This window comes from Staurois parvus, unplaced genomic scaffold, assembly GCF_062004578.1.
Source record: "Staurois parvus isolate SC_StPar_1 unplaced genomic scaffold, SC_StPar_1.0 ptg000571l, whole genome shotgun sequence".
NCBI classification, from domain to species: Eukaryota; Metazoa; Chordata; class Amphibia; order Anura; family Ranidae; genus Staurois; species Staurois parvus.
This window is the reverse complement of record NW_028318367.1, coordinates 719,344-735,019: the sequence shown is the minus strand read 5'-3', so window position 1 is coordinate 735,019 and position 15,676 is coordinate 719,344. Positions and strand designations below refer to the sequence as shown.

The window sequence follows — 15,676 nt, the reverse complement described above, 5'->3', positions numbered from 1 at the left end:
GAGCAGATACACGGTGGAGGATGGTGAGCAGATACACGGTGGAGGATGGTGAGCAGATACACGGTGGAGGATGGTGAGCAGATATATGGTGGAGGATGGTGAGCAGATATATGGTGGAGGATGGTGAGCACATACATGGTGGAGGATGGTGAGCACATACATGGTGGAGGATGGTGAGCAGACACACGGTGGAGGATGGTGAGCAGATACATGGTGGAGGATGGTGAGCACATACACGGTGGAGGATGGTGAGCAGATACCTGGTGGAGGATGGTGAGCACATACATGGTGGAGGATGGTGAGCAGATACACGGTGGAGGATGGTGAGCAGATACACGGTGGAGGATGGTGAGCAGATACACGGTGGAGGATGGTGAGCAGATACACGGCGGAGGATGGTGAGCAGATACACGGCGGAGGATGGTGAGCAGATACACGGCGGAGGATGGTGAGCAGATACACGGCGGAGGATGGTGAGCAGATACATGGTGGAGGATGTCTCTGCACAGGAATTCATAACAGATGCACATATTTTTCATTATCCAAAAGGAGGGCTCACTGAATGAACACTTTATTGATTGAACTTGATTTTTTGAATGACTTTTTTTTTGATTCATACTTAAAACTATTCTTTATTTTTTGTGTTTTTTGTTTTATATATATATATATATATATATATATATATATATATATATATATATATATATATTTTTTAATTTCAATATTAATATTTATTTCTACTATTTTATCTTATAATATATATTTTTTTTATTTTTTCACTTTGTTTTTTGGTTATATAAGGATTGTGCCATTGTTTCATGTAGCGCAGCATTTTTTCACTTCACATTATGATTGTATAATTTGCCGCACTGAGACATGGGTTGTGTGCACTAGCGGCTACAGTATTTAATTGTAATTTTTTTTTCATTTCACCATAGTTAGCGCTAGTTATTCAATTTATTTTAGATACCACTGCTCATGAGATTGGTCTCTTTCAGTTGGGTTTTGGGGGTGGTAAAAATGGACAGCTGAGCCAGTGTTTCTGCTCTCAAACTGTAAAATAACAGCCAGATGGGGCTATTAACAGGCCGTGTCTGCAGCATTATTACCTCGGGGTGCAGAGTCTGACAAGCAGCACCTCTTATCAAGCTCCCCCACTGGGCTCAATGGGGCCACATCACCACTACGTACAATGCACACAATTACAATGTGGTAGTGTGTCATTGTATGGTGAAATCAGGTGGTGGGGGTGGTAATAACATGTCCTCATTCCGTCAGATGTCCTCTGAAAAGCCCTGTGACTGGAAGGAAAGAGCCTGAGATGGATACAGGGGGGATTTCTGGGGGTCCTGGCCTGGAGTGAAGGATGGGAACATCTCCCGGGGTTTGCAGAGTGGAGGCGCTAACACAGGAAGGACTCGGCTGGGTAGCAGAGTGGAGGCGCTAACACAGGAAGGACTCGGCTGGGTAGCAGAGTGGAGGCGCTAACACAGGAAGGACTCGGCTGGGTGGCAGAGTGGAGGCGCTAACACAGGAAGGACGTGGCTGGGTAGCAGAGTGGAGGCGCTAACACAGGAAGGACTCGGCTGGGTAGCAGAGTGGAGGCGCTAACACAGGAAGGACTTGGCCGGGTAGCAGAGTGGAGGCGCTAACACAGGAAGGACTCGGCCGGGTAGCAGAGTGGAGGCGCTAACACAGGAAGGACTCGGCCGGGTAGCAGAGTGGAGGCGCTAACACAGGAAGGACTCGGCCGGGTAGCAGAGTGGAGGCGCTAACACAGGAAGGACTCGGCCGGGTAGCAGAGTGGAGGCGCTAACACAGGAAGGACTCGGCCGGGTAGCAGAGTGGAGGCGCTAACACAGGAAGGACTCGGCTGGGTAGCAGAGTGGAGGCGCTAACACAGGAAGGACTCGTCTGGGTAGCAGAGTGGAGGCGCTAACACAGGAAGGACTCGGCCGGGTAGCAGAGTGGAGGCGCTAACACAGGAAGGACTCGGCCGGGTAGCAGAGTGGAGGCGCTAACACAGGAAGGACTCGGCCGGGTAGCAGAGTGGAGGCGCTAACACAGGAAGGACTCGGCCGGGTAGCAGAGTGGAGGCGCTAACACAGGAAGGACTCGGCCGGGTAGCAGAGTGGAGGCGCTAACACAGGAAGGACTCGGCCGGGTAGCAGAGTGGAGGCGCTAACACAGGAAGGACTCGGCCGGGTAGCAGAGTGGAGGCGCTAACACAGGAAGGACTCGGCCGGGTAGCAGAGTGGAGGCGCTAACACAGGAAGGACTCGGCCGGGTAGCAGAGTGGAGGCGCTAACACAGGAAGGACTCGGCTGGGTAGCAGAGTGGAGGCGCTAACACAGGAAGGACTTGGCCGGGTAGCAGAGTGGAGGCGCTAACACAGGAAGGACTTGGCCGGGTAGCAGAGTGGAGGCGCTAACACAGGAAGGACTTGGCTGGGTAGCAGAGTGGAGGCGCTAACACAGGAAGGACTTGGCTGGGTAGCAGAGTGGAGGCGCTAACACAGGAAGGACTCGGCTGGGTAATCATATACAGTAAATTGTTCCTATGCTGATTCACAATTGTGTAAATATGATGATAAGGTGGGTAAGCAAAGGGTCTCTCCAACCAACTCATGTAGCCTCCCTAAAGGATACTTCTGCTGCCCTTGTCTCCTCCCCAGAAGAAACCAATAAAACACTGGAAGATATTTGTGCCGCTCTATATCTAGATCCAAGACCTTGAGGTGACCACAAAATTCCTAGACTCACTTCATTTACTCACTATTGGCCCCTCCCACCTGCAATCTGTAAATGTCCCTATTTTATTAAAGGAAGAGTCTGAGGTGATTAAAGGCTTACCTAGTGGGAAATCACCTGGTCCTGATGGCTACACACCAGCATTGTATAAGATGATGGACTCTCTTCATCCCTCAGCTACTGACAGTATATAATGAGGTTTGGGAGGGGGGCCCATACCTTCCAATGGGTCACCAAGACAATAAAACTGATTTCTAATAAGGGCAAGGACCCACTTGAACCGGAGGCATACCGACTCATATCCCTCCTAAATGTGAACACTAAAATACTCTCTGAAATAGTAGCATCCCTCTTGGCTGCAGTATTACCCTCCCTTATCCATACTGCCCAGGCTGGCTTTATTAATGGTAGACCAGTGGCTTCCAACATTCAGAAAGTTATTGCAGAGCTGGAACAAGGCAAGGTACACCCGTCTGAGGATCGAGCTATTATTACATTGGATGCTGGAAAAGTCTTGGATAATGTCAGCTATCATTGGCTTGCTCTGGTTCTTCTGATGGGCTTTTCAGCAGTATGGATTCTGCACCTTCACCCAGGGTGGTAGCTGCAGGTCTCATATCAGGTGAAATATTGCTGCATGAAGGGTACTCACCAGGGTTGCCCCCCCATCACCTCTTCTTTTCAACCTTGCCCTGGAACCTTTCTCCCGTTACCTTTCCTCCAGAGCCCCAATACATGGGATTCAGACAGGTCAAGAAGAACTCTGTGTAGTCCTATTTGCTGATGATATTATTTTTTATGGCGGATCCTGTGGCAGATATTCACATTCTCCATCAGGTCTTCACAAGCCTCCTACAGTGCTCTGGCCTTCCAATCAATTCTGCTAAGAGTGGAATACTTTCCTTTTCTCAAACCAACACCCTTCCCTGGGCCCAGCAGTCTCTCTTCCACGTAGCAAATGTTCAGATCACATATTCAGGCATTACGATAGGGAAGGAGCCATCCTCGGTCTATCATTACTACCCTCCACTGATATCTAAAATAGGAAATGAGATGGAAACATGGATGTACCTTCTCCTATCGCTTTTTGGGGGATGCCACCTGTTCAAAATGGTGAGCTTTGCTCGCTTTTTGTACCCTCTTCAAACAATTTGGTTCCTGCTTAAACAGGGGGAGCAAAAAAAGAGAGTGGAACAAACTTTCCCAATATTCCATTGTATAACCTTGCCTGTTTATTGTGTATAGGGACAGATTGGATACTTCAGGCTTCCTCATACACCAATTATGATTTGGAGTTGGCAGTGGTGCAACCATATGACTTAGCTGCACTCCTGCATTGCAAAATACAATTGTTCCCCACAAGTATTCAACACAACCTTCTGATACGGGATCTGATTCTTACATGGAGGGACATACAAAGCAAACTGGGCCTGTCACCCCATGTCTCCCAATATTTGCCCATAAGAGGCATTACAATGTTTCCACAAGCTGTTCAATATGTGGCTTTCAACATTTGGAGTTCTAAGGGGCTCTCCTGCGTTGCCTCCATGTATGACACATATTTGAACCATCAGGAACTTTGAAATCTTTCCCAACCCTTGCATCAACCTATGACCTGCCAAGCCATCCCTCTCTCTACTACCTACACCTCTCAGGTTGTATAAACTGGTGCTGCCCAGCCAAGCAACAACGTTTTCAAACTTCCATATCGGATGGCTTCCTACAGGAATGGAAATACTCCGTATCTGACATCTATCGACCTTTACACTCTCTCTTTACTAAACCTCTACATCCCACATCTGTGAAATCTTGGAGGAAGGTCATACCGGGAGAGAACCTGGTGGGCAACATACTGGAAGGATAGAACAAAGTGCAAAGGCTTGTGGTGAATGAATCCTGGAGAGTCTCAATGTAAGCTCTTCCATGGGGCCATCATCCCATTTCTATCCACCAAGAACTCTCTACAAATCCACTATATAGTGAGCACCGCCCTCTCTCTTCCACCGATTTCAGGAATGGCCCCGCATCTCAACCTTTTGGGAACAAGTGTTAGCCTGCATATCAGGAGTTTGTGGCTGCTCACTCCCCATGGACCCAGTTCTTCTACTCTTCGGCTCCGCTACAACTCTCCATTCAGCTCAGAAAACCCACATCCACAAATCCCGCAGGAGCTTGCAGAGGATATTATTATGTTTACTGGTGGCCCACAGGGCTATTCCTAAGAAATGGACTATCACCTTGTCCCCACCATCACAGACACTGAAAAAGATCTACGTCTTCTGATTTACAGAGAGAAGGTAGACATGGAGCTCAACAACCAAGCCTCAGTCAAACATTTCCATAATAGATGGGACACTTTTATTGCAGCAACACTTACATCCTTGGAGCAATCCTCTATGTTGTCTTCTTTTACTTCTATGGATGGGTTTGTCAAGGTGGTTACATTGTAGAGATCAGACAGCCGTGTATGGAACACGCATTGAGGACACGCATACATAACAGGTGTTACTTGCTCCCCATCTGGCCGTGTATATCTTGGTTTTCTGGTTCATGACGTTGTCATTCTTTTGCTCTCCTGATGTGTCTGTGCGCACTCATGGCCGAACCTTACTTCCTTGGCTTTATCATGACATCTAGGAACATTATGACATTCTGCTCCTCTCACTTATTGGAGTTGGGAACAAAGTCTCAGGAGAGAGTCCATCCATGTTTTCTGATCAGGTATCACACCCGGTCACACCTCCAGGTCAGTTCCTGCCAGAAGATTCCTTCCTCTTTCTTTATTGGAGAGATTATAATTATTTCATTGGTTACTGTGATTTATCTTTTATTCAGAAGTCATGGCAAGAAGTATGAGGTGCTCGTCTCCTCTTTTGATATTGCTTCTTTGTATATCTCTTTAGAAAACTCAATATAGAATGTTTGAAAAAAAATGTACTCAGCCAATGAAAGGTCAGGACTCCATTTTTATTCTTCTCCTATCAACCCGATCCCACACTTCATCCATGTCTTTGGGGACCTCTGATCTCCTTATGAACTGTTTCTTCCATGATGAAGATCAGCCATGGAGTATATCTGAGGTGTATATCAGGGTGTGCTTCTTCCCCACATGAGAGCTGGGATGTCCAGCAACATTCATCTAGAAGACATTTCCCGCACTCAAGGCACTAATACACCTCCAGGGTTGTGTGGGACCCCTGATGTACAGGAAGACAGGACTTCAGTGAGGAACATTTCCCTCACTCAGGACAGGAAAGTGACTTCAGCCCTGTTTGACATCTCTGATGTTTATATAGATGGGGCTTCTGTGAAAAACACTACCTTCACTCAGGACAGGAAAGTAGCTTCTCCCCCGTGTGAGTTCTCTGATGTCTGTAAAGATCGGACTTCTGCAAAAAACATTTCCCGCACTCAGAACAAGAATATGGCTTTTCTCCTGTATGAAATCTCTGATGTGTGTTAAGGCCGGATCTCCCTGAAAAACATTTCCCGCACTCAGGACAGGAATATGGCTTCTGTCCAGTGTGCAATCTCTGATGTGTGTAAAGATGGGACATCTGAGAAAAACATTTCCCGCACTCAGAACAGGAATAAGGCTTCTCCCCCGTGTGAGATCTCTGATGTATGTAAAGATGGGGCTTCTGTGAAAAACATTTCCCACACTGAGGACAGGAATGTGGCTTGTCCCCAGTGTGCAATTTCTTATGTCTGTAAAGATTAGACTTATCTGAAAAACATTTCCCACACTCAGTACAGGAGAAGCTCTTCCCTGTTGGAAGGACAGCCCGGTCTCGCACAGTCTGAGGTTCCTCAGGATACGAGGAATCCGATGGTCCATCTACACTGGGTGGTGCCGGATGGACATTGGAGGGAGCCGGGTTTTCTCCTGGACTATACTGTGTGATGTCCTCATCTTCTACTTTCCAGTCTGGAGACAAAGTGAGACAATCCTCGGAGGTTTTCCTCATCTCCCGGCCATGGACTAAAATACAAAGACAAAGAGGATTACTAGAAAGGAGCTGATTGGTTCCCCCAAACCAGGACTCCGCCCACATCAGACAGCTTGGTCTCTGAGGAGCTTACAATTCCACCCTCAAGGGAACTAGGAAATAGCTCCTCTGATCTCCTACCAGGTCATTTCTTTATTCATGGACCTTAGTCAGAGAGTGAAGAAACAACCAGAACTGTCTTTTATAGGAGGGACAGTGATGAGGGGATTATAGGACGAGGGGCCCCACCCCCTCTATCACTCATCACCATCTTCCCAACACAAGAAGTACTGCACTTCCTTATTTAGTCCATGATTTAGTCATGAAGAACAGCGGGGCTGAGCCCCACCAGAGGTCAGAGAGTGAGGATGGGGGGAGAACAACCAAGATGAAGACTGGACTGATTCTGAAGACCACCATCATTGGGGTATTGACTCCTCCCTCATTATCACTTTCTGTTTAAGGGTCCAAAGGGTCCACATGAAGACACGTTTCTCAAACACTAATACACAAATGTAAAGGCTTAATAACACCTAGGTTCAGGGGGGATAGGTAGGAACAGACAGGAGGCAAAACCCGATGCTGGATCAATGTGAAGGGAAGCATGACAAGTATGGGTGGAGGAATGGATTTAGTGTTCATGACCCACCTGTGCTGATCTCTGTAGGAGTGTCCTCCTCTATAAATGTCCCCGTTATTCCATCCTCCTCCATAGACTGCTGATCATCCCTCACATACGCCTCTTCTTCTTCTTTAACCTCAACTTTGATGTCTATCAGATCTTCACTCTAAACCAAGAAAATGAGAGAAAATATCATCTGTAAATATAAGGTCACATAAAAGAACTCCACACATTGTCTCCATGAATCCATGTTCTAGATGCTCCATCCCACCAACCTTGTAATAGTGAGGGATGGTGTGACCTACCTGTGTGGAATCCCGGGAATACAGAGGACGGGGACATCTCTCTGGTGGGTTCCTGGTATTAGATGGCTCCATCGTATCCTTGTGTCCTTCTGAAAACTCCTCCATCACTCCATACTCCTCATCCTCCTCTTTATACTCTTCTTTAACATCAATATTATCATCCCCGAGGATTCCACTCTGAAAGATATAATAAAACATTCATTGTAACAAACATGCTGTGTATAAATCACAACTACCAATAATTGTCATCATCTACCTGATGATGGTGAGGGATGGTGTGACCTTCCTGTGTGGAATCCCGGGAATACAGAGGACGGGGACATCTCTCTGGTGGGTTCCTGGTATTAGGTGGCTCCATCATATCCTTGTGTCCTTCAGAAAACTCCTCCATCACTCCATACTCCTCATCCTCCTCTTTAAATTCTTCCTTAACAACAATATTATAATCCCTGAGGATTCCACTCTGAATATAGAATAAAATGCCATCAATGGTAACAATGCAGATAATGTACAGATCCTAATGATACTATCAGTGATTGTTCCTCATCTACCTGATGATGGTGAGGGATGGTGTGACCTTCCTGTGTGGAATCCCGGGAATACAGAGGACGGGGACATCTCTCTGGTGGGTTCCCATGACTGGATCCATCTGTAGGAAACACACACACTGACTGAATCCATTGTTTCTATGTGTTTATCAGATGATGGGGGATCTAGGTGGATCCTCCGTACTGCTCTCTCCTTTACAATAAAGTCTCCTCTTACCCGGTGATGTGAGGGGCGGCTGATTGTCCATCATGACGTCCTTGTAGAGATCCTTGTGTCCTTCTAAATACTCCCACTCCTCCATGGAGAAATAGACAGTGACACCCTGACACCTTATAGGAACCTGACACACACAATGATACAGTCACCATCCAGACACATCCCTTGTCTGTTACTGGAGAATGTCCCAGAATTCCCGGCACCGCTCACCTCTCCTGTCAGCAGCTCAGTGATCTCTCTGGTGACTTCTAGAATCTTCTTCTTTCTCTCTTCTATCAGGGAGGGAGGTGGAGGCAATGTGATGTCATATGATCTCCAGACTTCACAGGAGGAAAACTCTACATCTGAACACAAATAGTCACATCAAATGATATTCCCAGAATCCTCCTCACCTCTCCATTCAGGTCTCCATTTTATTAAAGCCCCACTTCAGGCTGAGGTATAATTCCCCCCCACAGGACCCCCACACTACGCAGGGTATAGGCTTGTTGCAGCATTCTGATGTCATTACATACAACGCAGGACCAACAGTCCCACTTTACATGTGAGGATACCAAGGGACCCCCACATCCTAAGAGCATCAGAAAAATGTCAGATGGAGGGACATTGGGGGGAGGAGCTGTGAGGTCAGTGTGATGTCATAGGATTCTCTGACTCTGGATAGAAGGACATTGGGAGGAGGAGCTGTGAGGTCAGTGTGATGTCATAGGACATATAGACTCTGGATGGAGGGACATTTGGATGGGGAGATTTGAGGGGCCCTCTAGATGTGCCTCCCATGTAAATCAAATCATTGTTCCTGGGCGTGTCCTACCTCTCCTAAACTGAAGAGTGAACTTTGACCTTTACCATCCAGAAATCTGTCCGGAATCTGTGGAAGTAAGCTGTCATGTGATCAGGTGACGTGCGGAGGAACGGAGTGTAAATAGCAGACAATTGTCTCCAGAGCCCCTAATGGTGGGGATGGATTTGGCGGCGTGCTGGTGCCAAGTTTCCCCCCCCAGGGTCACTGCAGGTGTGGAAAAAAGCTATGTAAGAGGATATGGAGGAGAGATGAGGAGGAGATCCAGGAATCAGGAGAAAGGTCAGGGCAAGCAACAGACGAGCGCATCCAAGAGACCAAGCCGGGGTCACTACACAGAAAATCAATCCAAGGAAACAACAGGCAGGACGAGGAATAGCAAGAAGGAGCTGAGAGACAAATGAGAATATTGCTCAGCCAATGGGAGATGATCTCAGCATGACTTCCATCATGAAGGAGATGAGGGGGAGGGGAGGAAGTCACTGAAGGTGACCATAGATCCATGGAAATTCAGCTGGTTCAGCAGGGATCGCTCACATTTCCATCCATGTGTGGCCACTGCCGGATAAAAGCCACTCCCCCAGCGGCTGCAGCCAATAGCTTCAGTGCTGATCTGTGTATTCTGAGAGCGGAGGAGTCCCCCCATTGTCAGAATACAAGAGTGCAGTGGGGAGGATTCCCCCATCCACCTCCAATGTGTGGATGGGGGAATCACTTCAGTTTTTATGGTCATCCCGCTGGCTGAACGATAAAACTGAACCATGTAGGCCAGCTTTGGGGGCAAATATATTATCATCAACTCCTCCCCCTGAAGGGGTTCATCTACGTATTACCTCCTCTGACACCAGATTCAGATTCTCCTCTCCGCTTCCTCCCGATTCATCTCTCACCCAGAGCATCCTGTCTGTACCTGACATCACTTCCTGTCTGTACCTGACATCATTTCCTGTCTGTCTTCCATAGAGACTTCCTGTCTGGGTAGAAGTGAGATCCCCACCTTGTGGAGCTCAGAGGAACTGCAGCCCCGAGAAGCGTCTGGTAGTGTGACCCCGGCCTTGTGCTGGGTGTGTATGGACTGTAGATCCTTATAGAGGGGTCACCTCCACTCCCACCAAGGGGGACAGAAATATATGACTGCTCGGGGGACACATTTTGGCCCCTTTGATTTTGCAGTAAATGTGATTGCATTAGTCCCGTTGATTTTCGTATTTCCATGTAATAAAAGGTGTCACATGATGTCGGGTTCCCCTTTCTCTCCTCCTTGAGTGTGTATTTAGAGGCGGAGCTCCTGCTGGAATGGCAGTCGGAGGCGGAGTCTAGGAGGGAGACTGACAGAACCCGCAGCAGACTTGCAGGAGTGAGCGAGGAGGATCCGGTTCCTTTACCATCGGAGATGAGGAGAGTGTGAAGGATGTTTGTGACTCTGGGAGCTGAAAAGCTGGGAGTCCTATTGGTGTGGTGAGGGGGAAGCACTACTAGGGGGCGCCCTCACCATCCCGTGTACAAGAGGTGGAAGAAGGCGGGGCTACACTACAGCTGACACAGTTTGGAGGGCGGAGCACTTTCACACCTTATCAACTTTTCACTGATTGGTGGATTTTTGGAGTAAAATAAGTGGATTGAAGTAGATGCAAAGTGGAAGCGGTGGACTTGCAGAGAACACTATACTGAGCACACAATATTGTCTGTCTCCATGGATTTGCACAGGATTTGAGATGATTTCCTATAGCAGCAAATCTGATGAGATGAATGAATGTAGCGCCCCTCCTGGTCAGGTCTAGGATGTGTAGTCAGGTGATGCATAGCTGTGTTTCTCTGCTCACCAGAGAGGCTGTCAGGTAAATTCAGTCGGGTATTCTGAGTTACAGAGAGCTGTGATTGATTAGTCAGGTCTGCTCATGCTGCTCTGGTTCTGTTGGAGTTGGTCTGAGTTCTTCCTGCCTTCAGGAAGCTATGAGAGTCTTCCAGAACATGGGGATTGGCTAGACAAATGACCAGCATGAATATGGATACAGTCCTGGCCAATTGCAGGGGAGGGTGGCCCCATTGCATGCTGGGAGTGGTATTTATATTCTGAGAGCACATGGGTTCAGTGTCTTTCCTCGGAGAGGATTGCACCAGCCAGGCTGGAGGCAGGCTGCCTCGCCTGGCACTTGCTGTTATGTGGCCTCGGGTGGGTGACCTGAGGGCCTGAAGTTAGAGAGAGTGACCCTGATTCTACAGTAAGCTGACTGAGGGGAGCTGTCTGCCAAAGCTCTGTCTGGTGTCACTGGAGAGAGTGGCTTGGAAGATTGGAAGGAGGCAACCATTCTGTCCTTGGACCTGTGAGTGCAAACTCTGAGAGATCTGGGGGGCTCTGTGTGCTTGTTACCCCTCTGGTGCTTGATAGTCAGCCTGGGTCTGAGAAAGGGAGCCCTGCCTAGTGTTCTGCAGAGCTTGTCCAAGTATTGCTACTGCTAATGGGACTTGGCTCTCCTACAACTACTTGCTGCTATTTGTTACTGAGAAGTCTGCTATCTACTGTCAGCCGAGACTTCACAAGTGTTCTACTAAGAGATCAGCTAGATGTCCTCAGTGTGAAGAGTTCTGATTCTGGAGGATCCGACTACATTCCCCATCCCTATCCCCAGTTCTACAATAAACTCCAAACACAAAACATCCCCTAGACTGGTCATTGGAGACAACGAGCAGAAGTGTGTGTGTTTGCCTTGCTGTGGGGCAAAGCAAAGGGGAACCAGGGGCAACATTCAGCTCCTTCTGAGGTAGTGCTACATGAAGTTGGTGTAAAGTGGAAGCAGTAGATCTGCAGGGAGCAGCATCTTGAGCACAGAGCACTTTGTTGTATATGGATTTGCACATGGTTCAGTATTCTTAATTTACTGGCAAACACCTCAAGATCAATGAAGTAGGTGTAAAGTGGAAGCAGTAGATCCGCAGAGAATAATATTTTGAGTAGGGATGGGCTGACGGTTCAAGTCAAACATAAGTTTGAATCGAACAATAGCCGTTTGCGTGTTCACCATTATGCAGGAAGTTTGCCCGTTTGCCCAAACAATGTAAAACATGCTTTGTGACTGGCCAAAGCATTGCACCTGGCCACAGATCAGGTGCAATGCTTTGGCCAATAACAGCTGAGTTCTCAGGAAGAGCCATGATTGGCCAAAGTGCTGGGCGTATTATTGAACCACAACATGCAGAAGAGGTGGTGGAGTGGATAAGTCAGTCATCCTCATCCTCTGTCATCCAGGATCATACTATTTTGTCTTCCACCACAGCTGCCAAAGTGTCCTGTTCCTCCGGCTCCTTGTCCACCACAGCTGCTCCTTCCGTAGCCCCACCATCATGCATGGAGGAGTCACCAGAATGATTGGATCATAGTGTCAGTCCCATGCTGCTGGAGGCTGTGCAGCAATATGAATGCTGTGATGTTGGTTCCCAGGATGAGGAAAGGAGTGACGTGAGCCTACAGAGAGGGGGCGCCAGTGAGGGAAAAGAAATTGTCAGTCCTGTTCCCCCAGCCCAGTGTTTCTCAACTCCAGTCCTCATGGACCCCCAACAGGTCATGTTTTCAGGATTTCCATTATTTTGCACAGGTGATTTGATCAGTTTCACTGCCTTAGTAATTACCACAGCTGTTTCATCTGAGGGAAATCCTGAAAACATGACCTGTTGGGGGTCCATGAGGACTGGAGTTGAGAAACACTGCCCCAGCCGCAGCACACTGCCAAGTTGGCTCCATTGATGAGGAGGAAGGGGATGATGAGGTCACTGACCATACTTGGGTGCCTGAGAGAACAGAGGAGGACAGTGAGGAGGAGGCAGAACTCCAACAAGGCAGGATGTCCTCCAGGGACAGGCATAAGGGCAGCCAACCAATGGCATCACACGACAGAGCTCCACAGGTGGGGGCGCTGCTGACTCCATGCAGACTTCCACAAGTTCTCTGGTGTGGAAGTCTTCAACACATGTGCAGCATTGCTGTTTGCAGTCTTTGACTGAAGCAGACCAAGCGTGGCCAAAACACCAGCCACTTGGGCACCACATGCTTGACAAGACGTATGATGAGCTGCCATGCAGCCCGATGGTAACAGCACCTGAAAGACCCAGAAAAAGTGCAGACTTCTCCTTGCTCCTCATCTGGGATCTCTACTGTAAAACGTCAGGTCTTCTCAACAGCCTCCACTGAGAGGAGTGATGGTACAGCAGTGGGTGGCCCATCTGACAGCAGGACACCACCTGTTCATTTCAGCAGGAACATTTCACTACCCCATTTGCTGAACCGTGAAAGAATAGACTGTCCCACCCATCCACATTCTATCCTGGCCAAATTGCTGCGTTACAACTGCTGCCTTTCCATCTGGTGGACTCTTCCCCCTTCCGGGAATTTGCAGAATGTGCTGTATCACAGTGACAGGTTCCAAAAAGACAATTTGTTCCATGCAAGGCCATTCCAGCTCTGTACCATCATGTGGAAGGTCATGTTTTGTCCTTGTTGGACAAGGCGGTCAGCAGCAAGGTCCACATTACTGACACGTGGTCCAGCAGGCACAGTCAGGGATGTTACATATCCGTCACGGCACACTGGGTGACTCTGCTAGCAGCTGGGAAGGATGCAGGACAGGGTTCAGTTCTGGAGCTTGTTCCACCACCATGCCTCCAAAAACCTGGTGGTGATTCTGCCACATCTGTCTGCTCCACCCCCTCCCCTTCCTCTTCCTCTATGGCCTCTTCTGCTGAATTGTCCTCTGAACCAGCAGTGCTTCATAAGCGTTCATGGGGCTATGCAAGCAGTCAGGATAAAAGATGCCACGTGGTGCTTCAGCTGGTCTGTCTAAGGGACAGGAGCCACACCAGGACACAGATTCTGTCAGCTATGAAGGGGCTCTCCACCCTCCAACAGGGACACTTGACACATGTTCCATGCTTGGCACACGTCCTGAATTTGGTGGTGCAGTGCTTCTTGAACAGGTACCCGGGCTTTCAAGATCTTCTGAGGCAGGCCAGAAAAGTCTGGCCATTTGTGGTGGTCATACACGGCCAGTGTTCAGTTGGCTGAAATTCAACCTGCCCACCAACCGACTCATTTGTGACATGTCCACTCGGTGGAACTCCACTTTGGTGATGCTGCAGTGGCTGCACACACAGCAGAGGACCATCAATGAGTACCTGTGTGAAAATGGCGCAAGGACAGGCTCAGGGGAGCTTGGCTTCTTCTCACCTCGCCAGTGGCTGCTGACAATGGATGCATGCACTGTCCTGTCACCATCTGAGGAGGCCACAAGGATGGTGAGCTGTCACACTGCATGCATCAGTGACACTATCCCTGTAGTCATCCTGCTGGAGCACACGCTGCATGGAATCATGGACAGGGCACTGGAGGCAGAACAGCGGGAGGAAGAGGAGGATTTCCTGTCCTCTCAAGGCCCCCTTTATGCAGAAACCATTCCTGTGGGGCTGCAGTTCACACAGAAGGAGGAGGAAGTGGAGGAGGAGGAGGATTGCAGCAGCATGGAAGTAGAGGATCACATAGAGCAGTCTTCAAGGGACACTTTTCAGTCCCCAGAACCCAGCCAGGAGTAGTACATGTCTGGGAGGAGGTAGTTCCTGACAATGTCATCCTCAGTGACCCAGAGGACTCAGAATCTCCTGCCTCCTCAAACTTACACTGCATGGGCTCCCTGATTCTGCAAAGTCTGTGTAAGGACCTGAGGATTTGTGTTATCAAGAAGAGGGATCAATACTGGTTGGCAACCCTTCTTGATCCACGTTACAAGGGTAAAGGTGCAGAGCTCATCCAGTCTTCCCAGAGGGAGCAGAGGATGAAACATACTGAGGATGCCTTGAAATTGTGCAACACCTTTCCAGACACTGGGAGGTCACCATTTCCTGGACAACGTGTTTCTGAGGCTTCATTCTGTCAAAGGAAGAGCGGTGAAGAAGGCGGACAGCTGACCGATGCCTTTAGACAGTTCTTTAGTCCTCAGCGCCCAGGGCTGTTAAGTTTAAGCACCCATCGGCAGGGTCTGCATCATATGGTGCAGGATTATCTAGGGGTAAGAGCGGACTTGGAGACCTTTCCAACTGATCATCCACTGGGTTACTGGGTCTTGAGGATGGATCACTGGCCAGAACTTGCTCAATATGCCATCAAGGTACTGGCCTGTCCTGCATCCAGCGTACTTTCCGAACGGACATTCAGTGCTGCTGGAGGTTTTATGCATTTACCTGAATGACATCGATTCATTCCGGGGTTTTTTGTGATTTGGCTACAGGTAATCACATGACACAGCTGGGCTGTGATTGGTGCAGCTTGTGCATGTGATCGCTGTGACCATTCACAGCTAGACACACTTGTATACAATGGATGGCATGAAAGGAAGCCATCCATTGTATACAACTGTCATGTGACCTGCAGTGATTGGTCACAGCAGGTCACATGGCAC

At 48.6% G+C, this 15,676-nt stretch overlaps 1 protein-coding gene across 1 annotated transcript in view; it reads right to left on the bottom strand.

Moving 5' to 3' along the window:
- The window catches only part of LOC149450562 (uncharacterized), a 191,811-nt gene extending 185,038 nt beyond the window's left edge, over positions 1-6,773 (bottom strand). The window contains exon 1 of the mRNA XM_089691754.1: positions 6,080-6,773. Coding sequence (XP_089547880.1) covers positions 6,080-6,718 — 639 coding nt within the window. The 5' untranslated portion in view covers positions 6,719-6,773. The remainder of the gene's footprint in view (positions 1-6,079) is intronic.
- Positions 6,774-15,676: the final 8,903 nt, after the last annotated feature.